Raw genomic sequence first — 23,451 nt, forward strand, 5'->3', positions numbered from 1 at the left:
ATGGTAAGCCCTATAATTCACAAGGTTTGGGTAGAATAACTAGAAGGGTATTGCCTCAGTAGTGGGGAAAAAATCAGTCCTAAAGGCTACTCTAGTCCTGCCTAACAAATACTAAAATCAATCCTGAAAGAATCAAACTGTTTCCAAGGAACTTAACTGCATCCCAGTACAAAGCTCAAGAGTACTTATAGGAATGCAAAAACATCCAGCACCCAACAAGGTAAAATTCGACGTCTGGGATCCAATCAAGCCCCTGGCCAAGGGAAGGAAGCAGAAATGAAGAGGAAGAAACAATACTCTATCTTGTACATTTTATGAATGTCATAATCGCCTCCTCTCCCATCATAAGGCTATTATTATCTTTTTCTTTATACATCCAAGCATTGCTTGACTTATTACAATAAGCATGCATTATCTTCGTTATTTTAAAAAGCCTTTGTGAACAAACCAATCAAGAAAATGGGAATATCAAACAAAAAGGAGACAAAAGAAGTTCCTACAGCACATCAAAACTGACTGAAGTTTTCTCCCTATTTCCTCTGCCTTTTTTTCCTTTGGCTGCCTCCCTCTCTAGAAAGTTCTCACTTTCTTTACCTTCATGTCTTGCATTTCTTAACTTTTCTGGATATTTTAGCTGAACACAGAAAGCAACTGCAGCATGGCCAGTTGTTAGGGGAGACTTTGTTTCTTGTTTTTTATGTTTAAATGGGCAGATCTTAATGTTTCACATTTACTTCTCAAAGAAAGAGAACACCAACGCCGCCTCACTACTGTTCACTGCCTTTTAGCTGGTCCTCTCCTCCACTCCTTGAGTCTATGGCCAGGCAGTCAAGGTTCCACTAGACCTGGTCTGTTTGTCCAGAATCCACCTGCCCTGTCCCTAGGCAGGAAAACTGCAACTTTGGCAGCATCTGCCTGGACTGAAAACATGTCCCACGTCTCCTTTTTTCCCTCTGGAGAAAGCTCTTTCTGGCATGGTGTGGGGACAGCTAAGGTCTCCAGGCTGCTGGTGAAGTGAGGGAAAGTAGAGGGGAGTGGGCGCCGAGATGGGCGGATAAAAGGAGCGACCGCTCAGCAGCGAGAGGGAGAGGCGAGAGTAAGGCGCCCAGACACCATGTGGACAAGGGGAGGAGAGAAAGCAGAGGTGGCGCGGGCAGACTGAGCGCCCGGGCAGCCAGAGCCCAGATCGGAAGAGCCGAGTCCGGGCAGAGGGGTCCGCGGGCTCTGGAGGTGCTGGACCGGTGCGATCCGAGAGCAGACCGGGCCCCTGGCGAGCCTCTCCTGGCCCCTGCCCGCGATGAGCGAGGACAGCAGGCTGTGCTCCGGCTACTACAGCCTCAACCAGAGCTTCGTGGAGCCCTTCCAGTGCCCCCGGCGCGGCGAGGGGGCCGCGCTCCAGTACTGCTGCGGCTTCGCCGACCTCAAGTACTGCTGCAGCGAGCCGGGCAGCTACTTCCCCTACAAGCACAGCTACATGTGGAGCCTCAGGTGGGCTGAGAGCCCGCGCGTGCGGCGGCTGGCCGGGCCCGGGGCTAGGGAGGCGACAAGCGGAGCCACGCCAGGGCCAGGGGGAGTCCCCGGGTCCCCGCCATCGGCTCTGGGTTGGGTCCCTACGGAAGGAAGCGGAGCCTCTGAGGGCGGGTGAGGGTAGGGAGAGAAATCTCGCCCGGGCTCGAAACTCCCCCAGAAGCCAGGACCGGAGGCGAGGCGCGCGCTGGAGGAGCGCGGGCTTTGCGCCCAGGGCGCACTTGGGGCCCTCCCAGCTGGCCCCGCTGGGTTCCCCGCCGGCCTCCCGGGAGCCGACTGCTCTCCCCTCGCCGGGGACCAGTCCCAGGCTGGCAGCCCTACTGGTGGAGCGGGAGGACAGGCAGATAACCTAAGGGGAAGGTTTAAAATCCTCTTTTAGGTTTATTTGGTGTATTTGAAGAGAAAGGAGGCTCCTTTGGGGCTCTTTTTACTGCATTAACAAGGATCAAAGTATTTTAAGACTCTTTGAGGGATGGGAAGGAATTGGCTGTATTCTTTAAAATACACATATATTTTTTAAAGTGTGTGTGTGTATGTGTGTGTGTGTGTGTGTGTGTGTATGTGTGTGTGTTCCTGAGGGCCTGCGCAAGCAACTGGGCTTTACGACTTGCCCTTTTTGGAGGATCTGACCCCTACCCTGGAGAGAATTGAAGAGACACCAAGAAAGATACAGCTTTTGGTTGCCATGATTATACACACCCTCTGTAGAACAGGACACCCCCTTTCTTGAAACCTGAGCCATGTGGCTATTGCTGGAATGTGAAGAGACTTTCTAAGGTGGAGTCTTGTTTCTTTCCCTATAGTGGCAATTTTATTTTACTTATTCCAACTAGTATTGATGTAGACATTTTCCTTATGAATTTCTTTTCCCCCTTCCACTCTGAAGGGCTGCAAACTTTAAACTTAATTTTTCATTTTGCTTGGAGAATGAAAGGGGTTCGACAGTCAAGGAAAGAGCTCCCACCTTAAATTGTTTTGTACATATTAATTGGTTTATGGGGTTGGAGGAGATGGATTCTGCTAGTAAGAGGTAAAGTATTATGATTATGTCTCCCAGTCACCTACATGACCCAGAATTTAACACACAGGCCAAGTCTATAGCAAATGACTAAATGTTACTTCTTGAAGCAATAAAATATTAACATATTTTTCTATATTGGAAGCATCAAAAAGTCTCAACAGGAGTGCCTACCTTCCAGTAAGTTCAACTGACAAAGTTGTATTTTGCTGGAGAAGGGCAAAATGTCAGAAAATAATGATAGCTTATCCTTAGTAGATTACATGGGGAAGAAATCTGTATTGCATTGGTTTATTATCTGGCCTTTTGGAAACTAACAGAGTAATCTATCTCTGGGTCATTGGAGGCATTACTAATGGCAGAAGCACCTCCAACAGAGACTGGCAATTCCTAAGTCAAACTCAATTGGAAAATGTGCTTGAGATTTTCAGATCCCTGAATAGTTCCAAAGTGACAAGCAATAGAGGACATAAAACCTTCCTAAGATTTATAAGGGCACAAAGGAGTGAACAGCTTGCTGGGGTCTTCATTCAGCACTGACAAAACGGACAGTGCAGCTCCATTCCCTGGGAAATAGAAAAATCACTTCAACTGATGTTGTCGGTTGGCAGTGTTAAACCTGGGGTTCCTGAGAATTACTGAGCTCTGATAACACAATAGGGAGGTAAATTTATTAGAGCTTCATTTCCCCTCTGTTCTTTGCTCTCCACTCCTAATTTAAAATAGTCCAACTGTGAAGAGTCACTAGCCCTTGTTTTGAGATTCTATAGTGGCTGGAGAAAGGCACAGCTGTGGCTATCGCAAGGTAAGTGAACTTCCTAAGTAGGAGAATTGCTGCATTAATGTGACAGCAGCTTCAGACCCTCTCTCAAAGCTTGTAAAACAACTGCCATAGGGTGCTGAGGAAAGGATAATTCTTCCTTTCCTGTGTCTGGCCCCCTCCCATCTTTTCTCCTCCGATGACTCCCTATGTTCTTAGGATTTTCCTTGGTAATCTTCTCCAGGACTTGGTAAAATAAGGTCTATTGGACAGGGCCATGCATAAGTGGCTATTTAATTAAAGTATTTATTGAAATAAATATTTTAGGAGTCTCCTGGAGCTCCATCTTTACCGAGAGTTTATACCTAGAGCTTTGCATGCATAAAGCAACATTTCTTTTCTTTTTTTTTTTTTTTTTGAGACGGGGTCTCGCTCTGTCACCCAGGCTGGAGTGCAGTTGCGCAATCTCGGCTCACTGCAACCTCTGCCTTCTAGGTTCATGCCATTCTCCTGCAGCAGCCTCCCGAGTAGCTGGAACTACAGGCGCCTGCCATCATGCCTGGCTAATTTTTTGTATTTTTAGTAGAGATGGGGTTTCACTGTGTTAGCCAGGATGGTCTCGATCTCCTGACCTCGTGATCTGCCTGCCTCGGCCTCCCAAAGTGCTGGGATTACAGGCGTGAGCCACTGCGCCCAGCCATAAAGCAACTTTTTTATAAAGTGAACCATGACATTGAAACTATTTGTCACTATTATGAAGAACATTCTTTTTTAACAGAAAGCAGGGATGGCATGCTTTGTTTTTGTTTTTCTTTCAAATTTAATGGTCTGGTTTTATAATTTGTATATTGAAAGCCCACACTGTGTATGTGGAAGTTAATTAAAGTAACAATTTTGCTTTCAAATAGACTAAATTACATTTTTACCTTGAAGATTTTTTAATAATCAGGTTCTTGCTTGCAGAATCTTTCCAGATGTCTAGCCTCTTATCTGCTCTGTGCACCAGATAATATTAACTGAGTGGATTACATTCACATGTGTCTGTGTATAGTGAAGTGATCCTAACCTTCCCTGACACTTAAAATGCACAAAAGTTAGGTTTGGTGCAAACAAGTATAAAAGAGGAGTCGCCAAATATAGGGAGTCTACCTTTTAGATGAGAGTGCATCCAGTGAGAGCAAACCCCAAGTTGAAATATATAACTCTACGGTGACTCTAGCCATAAATTTCCCCAGCCTTCACTTGTCTACAAGGCTAGTGGAACTGGGTTGACAATAAACCAAGCACAAGAATCTCTGAAAGTCGACTTCATGTGTGTGGTTCAGGAGGCAATCTCTTCTTTGCAGGGGTGTTCTAGCTCCTAAAATGAAGGACAAGTGGAGTGAACTTAACTTTTCACTTTCAGTTCTGTTCTCCTTCCTCCCAAAGCAACAATGCTCCTGGCATCCCTGGTCAAATTCTCCCTCCCCTCCCTTTTGGTACAGGTTAAACTTGTCAGTGTCCTAATCCCAGGGAAAGAGCAGAAGCCTAAAGGCAAGCCAGGAAGATAATGAAGAAAAAGATCATTACTTTTCAATGATGTATGTCCCAAATACAGGTAGATCAATCAGCAGTCAATTATTATTTATTTCCATTTATTGAACATTTTCTACAAGCTAAACTCTCAAATGCTTTAAATAAGTGTATACAACACTACCATGAAAGTCAACAGAAGTATCTGTTCTTGAGTAAAATTGATTAAAATCTATTTATAGGTTAAAATCTATTGGTAGATTTTAATTAAAACAAAATGTGGTTCAAGAAGTACGTGTTAGCATATTAGTCTTTCAAGATAATGCTTTTTTTTCCCCCCAAGCTCTTTTCTCATTTAGTAATATTCAGTTCACAGGCTTATGAAAACTATATTTCTCAAATGATTAGACTGAGAGGTAACTGTATCAGGCGGAATCATTACAAATTTAGGGTGGAGCAAATACAATCAGACACATTTTGTTTTTAGAGAAAAATATAAGGGCTTCTTCCTTAATGCTAGAAGCCATTGACATTATGCCCCTTTAGAAAGGAAAAAGTCAAACTGAACATAAACTTGATATGAATTTCACAAATACCATTTTCCTTTAATTCAAATTGCTTTCTCCTTTTTTATAATAGTTTTGGCTTTGTAAATCAACAAATGGCATTTCACATATGTCTTTAGTGCTTTTGCAGAAACAAATATTTTTCTGTTCATCATTTGTTGTTGAACCTGATCTTTCCTTCTAAAATATATGAATAATAGAGGTTTATTTGATGGAGATGTTTTAGAATTATCCCAAAAGAATCATGTGACCTTTAACCTATAATATGAACACATGATCTTCCCTATTAATAGTAATGTACAGGCCGGCCAGGAGTGGTGGCTCACGCCTTTAATCCCAGCACTTTGGGAAGCCACAGTGGGTGGATTGCCTGAGCTCAGGAGTTCGAGACCATCCTGGGCAACATGGTGAAACCCCATTTGTACTAAAATACAAAAAATTAACTGGGCATGATGGCATGCACCTGTAGTCCCAGCTACTCGGGAGGCTGAGGCATGAGAATCACTTGAGCCCCGGAGGCAGAGGTTGCAGTGAATCCAGATTGTGCCACTGCACTCCACCTTGGGCTTCAGAGTGAGACACCATCTCAAAAAAAAAAAAAAAAAAAAAAAAGTAATGTATAAATTTAACAGGGTCTCGAAAATCCTACAGAGAAAAATACAAGAATCTGGTGATGGAAAAAGGTGAACTTTAGATTTCAATCAGTTACTGTTTATGCTAAAATACAATTTGGTTGTGAATGACTGAGAGCAAGAACTAACGATATATTTATGCCTTCTCTTTAGTTGAACCAGTGTGAATCACTTTGTGTGACACATGTTTTTTTCCTGTTTTCCTCAGCATTGGTGCCTTGATTGGATTAGGAATTGCTGCCCTTGTTTTACTCGCCTTTGTCATCAGTGTCTGTGTCCTTTGCTATTTATTTCTGTATACAAAGCCTCAAAGATTAGACACTGGCCTTAAGCTTCAACACTTAGAGTCTTCTTCCACTCAAGAAGGTAATCAGTATCTATTATTTGTTACCAATTACCTGAACTTTATCCAAAAGAATAACTTGTACCTGGGTGATCATACTGTTAACAATGAATGCTTTTTAAAAATTCAGTTTACTATGTGTCTTACTAAAAATTCACATTGAATCAGGCCTTAATGATGAAATACTTTAGGGAAATTGTGCTGAAGGAAAAATAGCAGCAGGATGTAATTATTCTCATGAAAATTAAACCATTGGTTCAGTAAATCTGCTTTAAATATATTTATGTTCCTTCCGGTTATTAAGGTTTATCCTCTTGAAATTTTAAAAATTTTGTTTTTGGATGGGGTCAAAGAAGTCAAATAAATAGAGGAAACAAGTATTTGATAACTTATTCTCTGAACCAAATATTTTCATCACTCTAGATTGGCTAGTCAGTGGTCAGTTAAGAATTTATCTGTGTGTCTACTGTGTACACAGTTCAGAGGGGCATATAAAATAATTCAGAGGCATATAAAAGAAACAAAAAATAAGTAGAAGATGTATTGGCTAGATTGCAAACTAGTTAAAATATTGGGATTTGTATGTCTATAGTGTGACTATAAAGTAGAAATAATGTTTATTTATGGTTTGTGGAATTGGTCCTATTATCTCAATCATCAAGTGCTGTGCAAATGCTAGTTGTTACCATTATAAAACTCAATCACAAAGAATTTTTAACTGTTGTGAATATAAATTTCTATAGTGTATTAAAAAGTACTAATTATAAATTTTATTGTGAGATGCACATATAAACCAATCTAGAATATACATTATAAAATATATGCGGAATTTATCAATAATTTATATGTAGAATATATAAACAGATTTATAAATTTAGGGTTTATATATGTGTTTAGAATGACACACAAGTGCTTACTTGCTTCCATGTAAAAATAAAACGAAAATCTTTATGTTAAAAAAATTGAGGAAAGTCCTCACCCATATACTCTATTTTAGTTGCATCCTAAAACTTCTCATATTATAGGGTACCTGTTCTGTGACCTTATCAAATACATCACCACTGTGCGATTGCATTAGCTCTCATTTCCTTCTCTGCAGAGGAGACCTCTCAGAGGGTATCCTGTGTCACAGAACAAGGGGGCCAAGACTCCTTGAAAGTTCTCTTCCGGAAGTACTGTTCGGAGATTACATGGCTGAAATGATAGGTTGTTAGCTGAATTTAGTACAAATGACTTAGGCCCAGTTTCTCCACTGGATGTCGAGTAGTGATTATCAAATAATCAGATTGTAAAATCCATTTTTGTCTCAATTGCTTAGGTAACTTAAAGTTGCAGTTCTTAAATTTGACTGCCTATGAATCACATAGAGAGCTTGTTAAAAAACACAAATTCCAGGCTCTGCATTTTAAAACAAGCAGCTCCTCTTGCTGCTTCTGTCCTTGTTCCCCTGCTGTCTGCTCTCCAGAGCAGCCAGAGCAGACCTGTTAAAACACAAGTCAGGTCATGTCACTCCTCTGCTGAAAACACGAATCGCTTCCTGTCTCTTTCAATGGAGAAAACAGTCTTCATCATGACCTATGGGGACTTTTGTGATCTGCCCTTATATTTCCTATCTTCGCATGCCCAGCCTCATTGGCCCCTTTGCTGTTCCTTGAAATTCCTGATTCAAGGTCTTTACACATGCTTCCACTATTGTCAAGGATGCTTTTCCCTCAGATATCTGCATGACTTACTTTTTCACTTTCCATCTTTACTCAAAAGTTACCTTCCCAGGAGCTCTCCCCTGGTTACCCTATCTGCATTTTTAATTCCCTTTCAACATGTAATACCCTCTTCCTGCTTTGAATTTATCTTAGGCATTCACCGTTAACATATTATATCCTTTACTTACCTGTTGTCTATCTTTTGTCCACTCCGAGTAGAAACTAAGTCCCAGAAAAGTAGGAATTTTTGTCTTGTTTGCTCATTACTGTATCCCCAGTGCCTAGAACACATAGCAAATATTCCATGAATGAATTGGATGGGGTAGCACTGCATGTGTGTCATACTAGGAGCATACTTTGAGAAACATTGGCAAAATATTGTCACTGTCACAGTCATAAAACATTCATTGACTGCCTTCTCTATACAATGCACTGTGCTAAATAAAAATTGGTTATTTTTCCAGATTTAGCTTAGGTACTGCTCCAAAATTTTATTTCACATTGACTTCAGAACATAGCAACAGAATTAGTTGGCTTGTTGATTCAGATTTTGTATTCTTGTCGCTATTGAGTAAGGAAGTCCATTATAGTTAGATGAGGCTGCTTACTTGCAAAGAAATATCCTATTCTGCCCCTCTCACAAGTATATTTTGTCAAATTGGCAAATCAATTCAGTACACCTTTCCTGAATGCGTGCTATTGGTAAGGCAGGATTTTAAGTGATCAGTGACTTCCTGCTGCTTTCAAATGAGGTGATTTTGGTCCCTTGCATTGATTTCAACCAAATCAGACAAAGTGGAGAGCCCAAAATAAAATAGTTCAAATGTCACTAGAATGGGAAGAGAAAATTGTTTATATTTGAAAGCGAGCCTTTGATGTGATATTTACACATTGCTGTACCCTTCGTTAAATATGCATGTTCCATTCCAATGATTCTACTACCTAGCAATGGATGCCAGTGTTCTAGCTATTGAGAAAGAAAGTCTGTGGCTTTATTGAATTTAAGGAATGTCTTGAAGGTTAGAAACATAATAGAATATTTGCATAATAAATAAAGAAGTAAATATTATGTCAGAGGAAAATTGGTTTCACCAGTTACCCATGTCCTTTCCAAATTCATGGGTCACATCAAAAACTGGGCGAAGGATATGAACAGACACTTCTCAAAAGAAGACATTTATGCAGCCAACAGACACATGAAAACTTGCTCATCATCACTGGCCATCAGAGAAATACAAATCAAAACCACAATGAGATACCATCTCACACCAGTTAGAATGGTGATCATTAAAAAGTCAGGAAACAACAGGTGCTGGTGAGGATGTGGAGAAATAGGAACACTTTTCCACTGTTGGTGGGACTGTAAACTAGTTCAACCATTGTGGAAGACAGTGTGGCGATTCCTCAAGGATCTAGAACTAGAAATGCCATTTGACCCAGCCATCCCATTACTGGGTATATACCCAAAGGATTATAAATCATGCTGCTATAAAGACACATGCACATGTATGTTTATTGTGGCACTACTCACAATAGCAAAGACTTGGAACCAACCCAAATGTCCATCAATGACAGACTGGATTAAGAAAATGTGGCACACATACATCATGGAATACTATTCAGCCATAAAAAAGGATGAGTTCATGTCCTTTGTAGGGACATGGATGCAGCTGGAAACCATCATTCTCAGCAAACTATTGCAAGAATAGAAAACCAAACACCGTATGTTCTCACTCATAGGTGGGAATTGAACAATGAGATCACTTGGGCACAGGGTGGGGAACATCACAAACCAGGGCCTGTTGTGGGGAGGGGCTGGGGGAACAGATAGCATTAGGAGATATACCTAATGTAAATGACGAGTTAATGGGTGCAGCACACCAACATGGCACATGTATACATATGTAACAAATCTGCACATTGTGTACATGTACCCTAGAACTTAAAGTATAATAAAAAATTTGAAAAAAAATTCATGGGTCAGCCTCTCGATATTTCAGGTTGATTTTTACAGTTGAAACTGTTTCCATTATAGGAAATCTGAATGGCCTAAAGGGAAATGTGTTCTTGTGTACACACTAAATTGACTTAGGACACTGAATTTTTTTCCCTCTATAAGTGACGAGAGTCTAAAATAGTCTAATATTAGACAATTTTGCCAAGATTTTGCATAGTATATCTTTATTCTGTTGACTTGCATTACAATTTAAGGCTCCAACGTTTGGAATGGATCTTGAAAAAAGCTAGTCTCTGGCAGTGATTGTAGACTGTAATTGGACTACCCCTAGGGCTCATTCTGTACAGAGGACCTATTGCTGAAGCAATTGATCAGTCTTTAAGTTGTGTTCCATAACCATTTTCTTCTTTTTAAACTTTGTGTTTCGGGTTATGCATGCTTCAAATGCCAATGTTTAAAAGAATACTATTGCTTGTAAATTGTTCTGTATAGGACGTCCAGCTCCTGAGAAAACAGATGGCTGTGTGAAAGGCATCCTTCTGAGTCTACACTCTGAGGGTGAGGGCTCATTCCACAGGTTGTGGAGGAATTAATGGCTAACCGAGGAGCAATTAAAGGGGCGTCTTAGAGCCCTGCTTCTCAAACTTTTCCACCAGAGAATCCTTAAATGTATACAGTTGTCCCTCAGTATTCATTGAGATTGGTTTGAAGACCCCCTGCGGATACCAAAGTCTTCACATGTTCAAGTCTCTGATGTAAACTGGCATAGTATTTGCATGTAACCTACGCATAGCTTTCCATTTTATGTATTTATTTATTTATTTAGAGATGGAGTCTCACTCTGTTGCCCAGGCTGGAGTGCAGTGGCGCAATCTTGGCTCACTGCAACTTCTGCCTCCCTGTTTCAAGCCATTCTCCTGCCTCAGCCTCCCGAGTAGCTGAGACCACAGGCACTGGTCCCCATGCCTGGCTAAGTGTTTTGTATTTTCAGTGGAGGCAGGATTTCACCATGTTGGTCAGGCTGGTCTCAAACTCCTGACCTCAAATGATCCACACGTGTCAGCCTCCCAAAGTGCTAGGATTACAGGCGTGAGCCACTGTGCCTGGCCCTTTTATATGCTGTAAATCATAAAGTCCCCAACTGTTTTTAACACCAGGGACTGGTTCCATGGAAGACAATTTTTCCAGGTCGGGTATGGGAGGGATGGTTTTGGGATGAAACAGATCCACCTCAGATCATGAGACATTAGATGCTCATAAGGAGCGCACAACCTAGATCCCTCGCATGTGCAGTTCACAATAGGGTTTGTGCTCCTTTGAGAATCTAATGCCAATGTTGATTTGACAGGAGGTGGAGGGGAAGCAGTAATGCTTGCTCGCCCTTTGCTCACCTCCTGCTGTGCAGCCTGGTTCCTAACAGGCCACAGACTAGCTTGGTCCATGGCCCAGAGGTTGGGGACCCCTGCTTTAAATCATCTCTAGATTAATATGTAGTACGATGTAGTACAATGTAAATGCTATGTAAGTAGTTGTTATTCTGTGTTGTTTAGGGATTAATTACAAGAAAAAAAAAAGTCTGTACATGTTCAGTACAGATGCTTTTTTTCCCCAAATATTTTTGATCCATGGTTGGTTGAATCTACAGATGCAGAACCAATGGATACGGAGGGCCAACTATTTAAGAGAGAGGAACCTGTGTCTCCAGAATTCTAAGGGCTAGAGTAGAAAGGCCTGCTTTAAGCCTAATGAACTTTAAATTATCTGAAGTTCCCATTTTATTTTTAAAATTATGAGAAGTTTCAATTTGACTGCATAATATGACTTGCTTTACTCTAATAATAGCATCTTCTCCCTCTCATATCTGAGTAAACTTGATGCTCCAGGAATATAAAGCATATTTATCCTGGGGCTTTGAATATCTATTGGTACTCTGGAGTTGTAGAAGGGGCTGGGGGAAGGAGCAAAGAGAAGGGTTCTTAGACACAGAATTTTTGATAAAAATTGGAAGGGCAAATATTAGTAGAGCGGCTTGGCACAAATAAAATAATACAGTTGTATAGGTATAATAAACAACAAGCCTGTATTTCATGTTCTCTTTTGTAAAGACAGATGATATAAATGAAAAGGGATAAGTAAATTAGCAGTAAGGCACAGTTGTCTAGGAGAAAAGCATAAATTATGTATGAAATACTGAGAAGGAAAGCAAATTTAAAGATAATGCAAACATTTATTCTGCCTGTGAGCAAAATAGGATTTGGGCTGGCTCAGCATGGTCTGCTATATTTGTCTTAGAAGATATCCTTGCTCCCTCCAAAGAAAATCTTCCTCTCAATTCATTATGGTTCATTATCAGTTCATTATAGGAAAATTAGGAAATACAGAGAAACAAACAAATAAATCTTATATGTGACTAATTTTCAACTGCAGAAGTTTCTTTTTTTGTGTTTTCTCCTTTTGGTTTCACACTTAGAAAGTTTTCCCCTTACCAAAAGATATAAAGATAAAATATTTAAGTATAAAAAATAAATGCATTAGTAGAAAATATAGGTAACTGTATTTTCCAGTATAGTTTATATTTTCTAGTATAGTTGATTTTTGATTTCTAATATAGTTAATTTTTTTTTTTTTTTTTTTTTTTTGAGATGGAGTTTCACTCTTGTCACCTAGGCTGGAGTGCTATGGCATGATCTCGGCTCACCACAACCTCCACCTCCTGGGTTCAAGCTATTCTCCTGCTTCAGCCTCCTGAGTAGCTGGAATTAAAGGCATGAGCCACCACGCCAGGCTAATTTTGAATTTTAATAGAGACAGGGTTTCTCTATGTTGGTCAGGCTGGTCTCGAACTCCCAACCTCAGGTGATCAGCCTGCCTTGGCCTCCCAAATTCCTGGGATTACAGGTGTGAGCCACAGAGCCCAGCCCTAATGTAGTTAATTTTTAAATACATTTTCTAATATAGTTCAAAGTATTAGTAATTAGTTATAGTTATCTATGGTTATCTAATTATATAATTACCTAGCTATATAATTACCTAATATAATATAGTTACCTATATTTATATATTTAGATACCTATAGATAACTATATTGTACTAGGTAATTATGTAGTTGTCTATATTTTCTTCTAATGCATTTTTCTTATACTTAAATCTTTAATACTCCTGGAGCTTTAATTTTGGTATAAAATATGAGGTAGAGATCTGCCTTTTTTATTTTCCAAATAATGAGTCAGTTGTCAAATATTTATTGGCTAATCCATTTTTCTCTTGACAATTTAAAATGTCACTAGTCATAAGCTAAATTCTTATATATATTGTGGTCTGTTTTGGACTTTGTGTTTTGTTAAATTGATCCATCTGTTTATTTTAAGCTAGTAATATACTTTAAGAATTACTGTAGCTATACAGTTTATTTTAATATCTGATTAAATAAGACTCCATCTCCTCTCTCCTGTCATCCTTTTTTTTCAGTTTCTGGGCTACTCTAGTAACATTCAAGTTTCCAAATAAACTTTTGAATCACGCTGTCCAGTTTTAAAAAGACAACTGGTATTTTGATGGGTTTTGTACTAAATGTATAAAGAAGTTGAGAACTACTTTTCTAAATAGCCTTAACGTCCTTTCAAAAACATTTGCTCAAAGCTCTTATGAATTACGCTGCCAAATTATTTATTAATGGTAATCAGTGTTTATTTCAGAAAGATTTTAAAGGAATTCATTGAGATCTTAGCAGAAGATAGGGTAATTGGAATTCAATGGCATAAAAGGCCACCTGTGTCCCTTTAAATAGAAAGACCTTTTTATTTAAAATAATGAGCCTAGAATTTTATACAACTGCTTCTGTTCCTACAATGTAGAAAATCAAATCGCTCAGTAGTTACCTATATTATTAGGTTGGTGCAAAAGTAATTGCGGTTTTTGGCATTATAATAGCATTTTGGAGTACTCCTCAAGGCAGAGTCAGGCAATCCTCAGTCATGCTCAAACCAATAAGCAAAATAGAAGCCAGTCTCTCATTGAAAATAATTTATTTCAAGGACATATAATATCAGCTAACTTCCTCTGTAAGATATTGTTAATCATCAATGGTTGGAAGAATTTAACAATACAGAAAAGAAAGAAAAAGGTGAATTCTGGAAAAAATAATGTAGGAAAAAAATTTCTGAATAGAACTGCCTCCACTCATTAATGAGTGACTAAAGCAAAAGGGCAAGTCCAAGATTCTAACTTTCATGATAAATTTTTTAACTGTGCTTATGTGAGATCTCTCTACATACTTGAGGGGAGGGCAGGGCATTGAAAAGGGAGAGGTCAATAAGTTTTGCTCACTTCACCATTTAGCTCACACCCAGTCCTATGCATCATCGTATTAAATTTGAAGGGAAAACATCCTCTTACAAATAAAAAAACCACTTTTAGGGTAAAAATTTGAAATTGCTTGTTTCCGCAAAAAGGAACTGCAGGATGAGTGGGATGTGTAGATTTTCTACTAAATAATAAAGTGACTCAGCTAGGTTAGTACATGGAAGCTGCTGAAGAACATCAGAATGCTAACCCAGAAGCTAGGAGGACATTGGCAGATGATAGTAGAAAGGCTTAATGACAGTTCTGCCTGATAGCCACGAGATAAAGACCTGCAGGAGTCCCCAACATTCTTTTGATATTTTGAAATGGCAGGCAAGAGCAGAGTTCACAGAAGAATTCTAGGTCCCCGAAGAAAGGGTTTGAAAATAAATATAAAATTTAACTGTTATCAGAAAAATTATGTTGGCCTACCTGTGATAAGGATAGGTAGAAAGATTTCGTTCAATGAATTGGATTTAAATTTTGGCAAAGGCCAAAGCTTTAATTTAATGCCAGTCTAGGAAGTATAGGATTAAAGAAAGGTTGAAATTTGCATACAATGACTAGAACAACAAAAACCAAAGAATGGAAATAAGTAGCAGGCAGCAGGAAGAGCAGCTGACAATTGAGTAGGAAGGAACTGTGATGTTGAATCTTGGCAATTCCCACTCCACTAACGAGAAAAATAAAAAAGAAAAAATTTTTATGTGTGACAAATCTCTTGGGAGCGCAATGATATTACAGATTCATTTAAATTGAATCCATGTTGTTACCTGTGACAGAAAAGAGGCAGCTGTTTTTATCCCTATTTTGTTGGTTAAGAAACTAGTTTCTCGATTAAAATAAAACTAGGAAATGCTGAGGTTGCTGAGATATTTTTATCTTTCTCTTTTAAAATTATCCCAGAGTTGTAGTTAGCTGGACTGTATTATCACTACAGCTCCACTAACTGCAGTTGTTTCCCAATATGTCCGATTACTCTAAGTTACCAGAGGGATATACCTTGAAAAAAGCACTTTTGGATTTGTCTAACCTGCAGGAAGAGAGTGAATGCTAGAGGTGTTATGGTGTTTATAACACATCTTTTCTTGTTCACATAGCAATTTGGTTTTGTTAGAGGAATTGCTTTGGCTTTAGAAGCCAATCAAAAAAATATCTTTGTACTTAACACCGGTTAGAAGGATCCAATAGCCAAGTAAATAATGAGTTGAGGCTGGGGAATAAAGATCTTTACAAGTCATACATGAATAAAAATCTATACTACTGTAATGTATTTTGCAAGCCTTTAAATCTCAGAGGGGAGTAAACAAGTTAGATAAATTCCTTCAGTTGTTGCCAGAGAAATATATAATGGAAACAAGAGCATCAGAATGGGGATAACTTAGAGAGAACCCCAGAATGACTAAGTTAGGAAATAACTTCCTTAGTTTATTTCCCACTAAAAAACCAAAAAACCCAAATTGGTTATGACGAAACACCTTGAAAGTCTGATTAAACTATTAAGAATTTAAGTATGTAAAAAGCTTTGGAAACACGAAGGACTTCAACATTACACTTTTTATATTTCCAGGAATTCAAAAAATATTAAAATTTTAGATACTTAAATCGGTGCTTATATAAGATACAAATGTCACCCAGATAATACAAAATTAATTTATATATTAAATCTTTGATCTTTTATCTTTACCTGCTATACTAAAGAGTAAAAATAATATTAAACAAGTGAAAAACAACCTACAAACACCTTAATTTGATTTTCAAATATTACATAATGTCAACACAAAGTATCTGAGACAGGTCTCTGTCAGTTCAGAAGGTTTATTTTGCCAAGGTTAAGGATGCATCCCTGACACAGCCTCAGGAAATCCCGAGACATGTGCCCAAGGTGGGTGGGGGTACAGTCTGCTTGTATGTATTTTAAGGAGACATGAAACATCAGTTAATATGTGTAAGATGGGTTGGGTGCAGTGGCTCACACCTGTAATCCCAGCACTTTGGAAGGCAGAGGCGGGCAGATCACTTGAGCCCAGGAGTTTGAGGCCAGCCTGGGCAACCCTGTCTCTACCAAAAAATTAAAAAAATTAGCTAAGCATGGTGGTGCGTGCCTGTAGTCCCAGCTACTCGGGAGCCTAAGGCAGGAGAATTTCTTGAACCCAGGAGGTAGAGGTTATAGTGAGCCAAGCTTACACCACTGCACTCCAGCTTGGTGATAGAGCAAGACTGTCTTAACACACACACAAACAAAATGTGTAAGATGTGCATTGGTTTGGTCTGGTAAGGTGAGACAACTCCAGGTTAGAAGTAGATAAGAGAAAAAAGGTTGCATTCTTTTGAGTCCGTGATCAGCCTTCCACTGAATACACAATTTAGTCTGGCTCAGTGAATCTGCATTTTTACATAAACAGTAGGGCAGAGGAAGCAATCAGATATGCATTTGTCTCAGGTAAGCCTCAGAGGGATGACTTAGAATTGGAGGCAGGTTTGCCCTAAGCAGTTCCCAGGTTGACTTTTTCTCTTTAGCTTAGTGATTTTGGGATCCCAGGATCTATTTTCCTTTCACATTCCCACCCTTTTCTTTTTAAAATCTTTTGGAGAAAGCATTTTAGAAGAAAATTGAGTCTGGTCTCAGGTTTGTTCTGATCTCTCATGGCTAGTATGGTTCATTCCTAGATGGGTAGGTCCCACATTATGAGGAAAGCTCATTTTTAGCAGGTTGTGAAGTCTCATGTCCTATGAAGAGAAAATAGGAGGAGGAAGAGAGAAAACAAACAAAACCAGAACAATCCTGGAAAATCAATATAGGCCATATTACTTTGAAGTCCATACATCAATAGGCAGGTATGAAGCGACTTATGTATGTAAATAGGTTGCTGTTATTTTCTTTTGAAGCTTAAGTTGTCCAGCTTCAGTTTGCAGGGCTTTAAAGAAAGCACAGCTTAGTTTTCAGTGATTTCAACATAGAAAAACTAGGGAAAAAAGGGAAAAGAAAGAACAAAAATTAAATTAAAAACATTATTTTGGAGACTTGTAGCCTGGAAAAATTTTAGAATTCAGTCCAAACTGTAGAAAAGAATAAAAATTGAAAAACATTAGGCAAGACTAGAATCTAATAACAAGTGTACTATAGCTCATTTTGAAACATAGTTTTTCTCCAGTCTCCCATTTTTATTAAAAACAAATCATAATAGGACTGATTTGCTTGCAAAAATAAGATTTAGTCTTATGCTTGGCCTGATTATTTGTATAAAGGGCAGCAAGGATAATTATTTTTCAAATAGCCTTTTAAAATTTGGCTTTGATGAAACTCAAGGAATCTCAGGTAAGACTTTTTTTCTTTTCTTTTCTTTTTTTTTTTTTTTAAGCTGAGCCCTGCCATGGGTTTGTATCCTCAAATACCTATGAGCTGTGTAATTTCCTCTCCTCTTGAGGTCCCAAGATACCTTGGACCTCCTGGGCCTGTTAGAATGTGATATTCTTTTTTTTTTTTTTTTTTTTTTTGAGACGGAGTCTTGCTCTGTAGCCCAGGCTGGAGTGCAGTGGCCGGATCTCAGCTCACTGCAAGCTCCGCCTCCCGGGTTTACGCCATTCTCCTGCCTCAGCCTCCGGAGTAGCTGGGACTACAGGCGCCCGCCACCTCGCCCGGCTAGTTTTTTTTTTTTTTGTATTTTTAGTAGAGACGGGGTTTCACCGTGTTAGCCAGGATGGTCTCGATCTCCTGACCTCGTGATCCGCCCGTCTCGGCCTCCCAAAGTGCTGGGATTACAGGCTTGAGCCACCGCGCCCGGCCAGAATGTGATATTCTTTACTTACCACAGGTTAGGAGCCGGTTAGGAGCCCTATGCAGGAACCATGAGGACACAGTATGAGGCCAGTTTTCCCCAAAGGGCTTTTTTTGGCTCTATGGGTTAAGCTTGATTCCTTAAAGGAAAGCATGCTATTCTATTCAAAGCCTTGGTAAAACAACCAGTTTCTCCAATTGCGTCCTGTTGCAAAAGAAAACATTCTTATTGCACTTACGCAAATAACTATATTGACATAAGTTAAGAAAACTCACAAATAGTTTCCAAATTCTGGAGAAATAAGGAAGAGAGAAATATGCTCCAAATTTTGTTTACAGGAGTATACTTTACTCAATTGTTAAAAGCTGTAGATAGCTTAAAATAAGTTTTTTTCACTCTGAAAAACAAAAGATCAGCAACATTTTAAGCTAAAAGTAAAAAAGATTACTTCAGTCTTCTTTTAGCTCAGTCCATGCAGTTAACTCTGGTCCTGTTTGATATTGGTGAACATTTCAGTTCTCTGAGAGTCCTGAAAGTTTTTTCTTTTATTCTAATGTCACAATTTCCAAAGTTATTAAAAACTTGCATTCAAGAGCACCTATCAAAGTCCTACAGCTGATTATAAACCACCTTTTGAAGAGGATCAAAACAAGAGAAGTCTTAGGACAGCCATTATTAAAACCACATTTGACTAGCAATTTGTTACTTCTCTGGCATACAACAGTTTTACATAATTATAATTATTAATAACATACAATAAGTCATATTAGAATTATAGGAGCTTCCTATAATTTTGGCACACACACCAATAACATTTATACAAATATAGCCCAAAGAAAACCAAACACCATTTCATATTTGACAATGCTTCCTGTATGATTTCTATACCAATAAGCCAAATATGTCTCTTTTGGACTTCTGGGGACTAAAGGCAAAAAATTAATGAGGACCCAAGTTAGAATTTGACTTTGGAAAGTGTGTCAAGTATAAAAAGATTAAAAGGCTTGATATCATGAAATAGGATCACAGGTCATTGCAAAGTAAGTCATTCATTTAACCAAGGTGATAACATAAAGATTTCAAAAACAGGTGAAAACCTTTATTCTTTGAGAGAAAAGACTTAATTTCCCAAATCATAAGCCCTAATAAAGACAGCATGAGGCCAATTAAACCTGTCTTTCAAAATCTTGAAAACAATCTATAAAATGCCTGATTTTTTAATCATCTTGACAAGATAAAATTTCCATAAACCTTGTTTATTATTTGTTAAATTTGAATCTAATTTTTAGAAAATATTTGCTTTGCAAAGTCAATAATTTTTTATTTCTTAAATTTTTCATGCCATCTTTCTCTACTATATTTATTTTAAATAGCTTTGCTTGCTGATTGGGAAAAGGCTATTTTCCAGGCTGGCAAATGCTGTGCCTACAACAAATTAGCTTTTAAAAATCAAATTATACTTACTGCATGTTTAGAAGTAGAAAGTAACTTATTTTACTACCAAAAATAGTTCAGAAGAGAAGTAATTGGAATAAAGTCATTATTGTGCCACTCTAGGCCCCAGATTTTAAATTTCAGTGCTTCTAATATTAGCCTAGAGATCAATACCATGCATGTTTCAGTCTTATGGGTAAGATATGGAAGCTGCAGTGAGACATCTTTCAAAACTTGTAAATAATATTGTCCTTTGAGTGTTGAACCATGAAATCGTCCCAGAGTGAGGGATGTCCTGATCAATCCTAGAAAGCATTTTACTTATAGAAACGTATCTTTAATATATATTTTTACTTGCAAAAAGCAGTTTACTTATAGAAAGCAATTAATATGCAAAGCCAGGAAGTATTGGCATGCTTAAAGGCAAGGTTTAGATTCACCTAAAGAAAAAAAATTAAAAACTCATATCCAGAAGACATGCTGTATGGTGAAAAGAAGAGGATGTACAGTAGCTACTTCTAATGGAAGGAGTCTTGGCTAATGGACTTCCCCTTAGGGAGATTTGTGGCAGATTTTCTAAAATCTGAAGGAGAATTCTTCAAGCAAAAGAGGCTGGAGAATTAGAGACACTAGGCAACTGGAAGAGGCTTGGGGCAGAGAGGGAGACACCAGGGAAAGTTTGGGGGAAACAGGACTTGTGGGTATCTGAACCACCAAAGACAAGGAAGGGAGTGGGGTGAACTGAGCCAGAAGAGGAAAGTAGAACCAGATCATCAGCCTAACCAAGTTTATGTGTGATCCTAAAGGGCTTTAGCAGACAGGCTGATAATGTTACGAGTAAGTGCTATGTAAGTATTAACTATTATTATATTGCTGATAGTTTTACATTCTTCTCACTTGACATTGTATTCTAAGCATGTTCCATGTAATTAAACATTTCTTAGAAACCATTTTTATTTTTTTTTAAGTTAAAGGGCTGCATGGTATCTCAGGCATGATATTTAGCAATTCTATCATTGGAAATTTAAGCTACTTTCATTTCTTGGTATTGAAAATAACCAGTGAAGAAGATGTCTATAAGTTTTAGATCTCATCTTTGATGGTTTCCTTGGGAATTTCTTGTTAAAGTGAAATTACACAGTAGGAACATTTGACACCTTTAAGTATGTACCAATTTACACTCCCATCATGCTACACCGTTGAAAGAAAAATTACTTTTTATCCTCACCTGAGTGATGAAAAATTGCTTCTCACCTTTCAAATTTACATTTCTTTCTGACTAGCAAGATTAAAACTTTTTCATGTTTATTAGTCATTTTATCTTTTCTGTCACTTTCTTCACTCACTAAAAGGTGTTAATGTCCTACATGCTGATATGTAAGATCTTTACATATTAGACATGCATCATTTGCTCTAAATATTTTTTGCTAGTTGGTTTTCAATCTTGTCTTTTGCTACCCAGTTTTAAAGTTTTCTGTCTTATCCTTTAATTCATTAATACACTCAACTATTTATTGAACAACTATGTGCAAGGCATTTTTATAGACACATCATTAATGAACAAAATAGTCAAAAATTTCTTGGAATGTGGTACTTAAATTTTAGTGAGGGAAGACAGACAATAACTGATAAGCATGATAAATAGGTAAATTATATTAGTTAATAAGTGCTTCGGGGGAAAAATGGAGGGCAGAAGGGGTTGGTGATGGGGATATGGAGGCTGCAATTTTAAATAATGCTTTGGGTAGGTCTTATTGAGAAGATGACTTTTGAGGAAGGACTTGGAAAAAAGATAGTTATTGTGCAGATTATCTGGAAGAAGAGCATAGTAGACAGAGTAAATAGTCAGTGCAAAAGTCCCAAGGGCTGGAACATGCCTGAAATGTTTAATCAAAGAGGTTGGAATGAACCAAAGAATGAAGTAGAAAAAAATGAAGTCAGAGAGGTTAATGGTGTGTGTATGAAATCATGTAGGCCACTGTATAAGACTTGGGTGAATGGAGGGTTCTGGGCAGAGGGCATGATTCAACTTAGTTTTTAAAGAATAGCTCTTTGAATGTTGTGCTGAAAACAGAATAGTGGTAGCAGTGAAGATGGTGAGAAGTGGTCTGATTCTGGATGTATTTTAAAAGCATAGTCAACAAGGATTTCTGATGGATTGGATGTAGGGTGAGAGAGAAGAGAGGCATCAAGGACCAGAGGTTTTTGGCCACTGGCCTGTGGATTTAGCAACATGGAGGTAATTAGTAATGGTAAGGTAGCAGAGAGTAAAAAAGAATGGTGCCCTAGAAGCCAAGGAAAGAACTGGATCAACTGCTGCTAAGAAATCAAATAAGATGAGAATGAACCGGACTGTGCATTTAGCAACATGGAGGTCATTAGTAATGTCTGTGATTTCTTCCACTGTTCTTTACATATTTATGTTATTTTCTATTGGTGAAATGATACATTAGTTATTTCTACAATCATTCAACTTTCATAACACTATTCATTGAATAATCCATTTCTTTGCTGTGTTTGTTTAGTACTAACTTCCGATCAGTAAAGATCCATATTCTTTTACCTTTGCTCATTTTGGACTCATATTTATATGCAGTGAGTGAATGGGATTGTGGCACAACTGTGCCCTTTTAATAAACCACATCTAAATCAGTTATAATGGCAAAGCCTTAAGGTTGTACAAGTTATTATGATTGGCTTTAATGTAGTTCATGCATAGGAGAGGGACAGTCACACTTTTGTTAAGTCACTCAGAAATTGTTACCTTCTTATCAAATGTGTATTTTCCTCATGGAAGCATGGAGGAAAAAGGTAAGCATGGAAATCAATTTTTTTGTTTCTGTTACTATTTCCCTTATTTGACTTTCAGAAAGAAATACTCAAAAACCACTTCAAAATAACTCAATTCTCACTCATACACATAACATTTTCAGGATATATTTTCAATATTGCTACAAAAATTATTTTTAAGTGCACATTTTTATAAGTGAAACTCGATGTCATAATTTCAAATAATTATTTCATTTTGGTTTGTGTATCTGCAGGCAAGTCAAATGAAAAAACCAAAGCCCTCAATTCAAATGCAGCATCAAATGCAACGAATGAAACATACTATGAAGCTGATGATATAATTCAAGAAAAAACAATGGATGCAACACAAATCTACATTGCTTATTAACTAAAAATTCTGTGTTTTAAATGCTTACTGGAGAGATGGGGCAATAAAAATAAAGCGTGCATTTGAAACAGTTTGTAATATTGCTTTTCAAAAATTCGTCACTCACAAAGCAAGACACAGCTGCATTTTTGATCAGTTACTTTATTAAACACACATTAAGGTTTTTATTGGTTTTCCTTTGTATAAATTTACTTTTATTTGCTAATTAAGATGTTTCTGTATCACATGAGATTATGCTAATTATTCAGGAGAAATTAAAGAATTTATCAATAACAAGATAAGAAATTCTATCTCAGTGAAGAACAATGAGAAGTTTATGTCACATTACCACCATTTCTCAACTTTTTGATAATAACAGGCAGTTATTTTTATGAGATGGTACTAGATAGGTAAATATCAGGGGGAACTGTCTTATAAACTAGAGGTGACTTGTTCTTAAGTCTCTTAGAAGTCAACCTATGTCTTTTTAGATTTTTCTGGGCGCAAACAATATATTCAGTAACAAAAAAATCACAATGTATAATCTGTACAATAAATATTTTGTTTCAAGAGATAAGCATAACAAAAAAACTTTTGCTGATAGATTTCCTAAATAATCTGTATAATGAAATATACAAAACAAATGAGTTCTCTGGTTCCACCTAATGCTATCACATTAATACCACCTAGAAATCTAGAAATAAAACTAATTTCTGCAAATT

At 37.9% G+C, this 23,451-nt stretch overlaps 1 protein-coding gene across 1 annotated transcript; it reads left to right on the forward strand.

Annotated features, from left to right (window-relative positions):
• Positions 1 to 981: 981 nt before the first annotated feature.
• Positions 982 to 22,914, forward strand: SHISAL2B (shisa like 2B). Its single transcript, NM_001193717.2, is given in 3 exon segments — positions 982 to 1,488; positions 6,224 to 6,381; positions 22,617 to 22,914. Coding segments are annotated over 3 exon segments (483 nt in total). The 5' UTR covers positions 982 to 1,297; the 3' UTR covers positions 22,751 to 22,914.
• The last annotated feature ends 537 nt before the right edge of the window (positions 22,915 to 23,451 follow it).

Source organism: Macaca mulatta, chromosome 6 (genome assembly GCF_049350105.2).
Source record: "Macaca mulatta isolate MMU2019108-1 chromosome 6, T2T-MMU8v2.0, whole genome shotgun sequence".
NCBI classification, from domain to species: Eukaryota; Metazoa; Chordata; class Mammalia; order Primates; family Cercopithecidae; genus Macaca; species Macaca mulatta.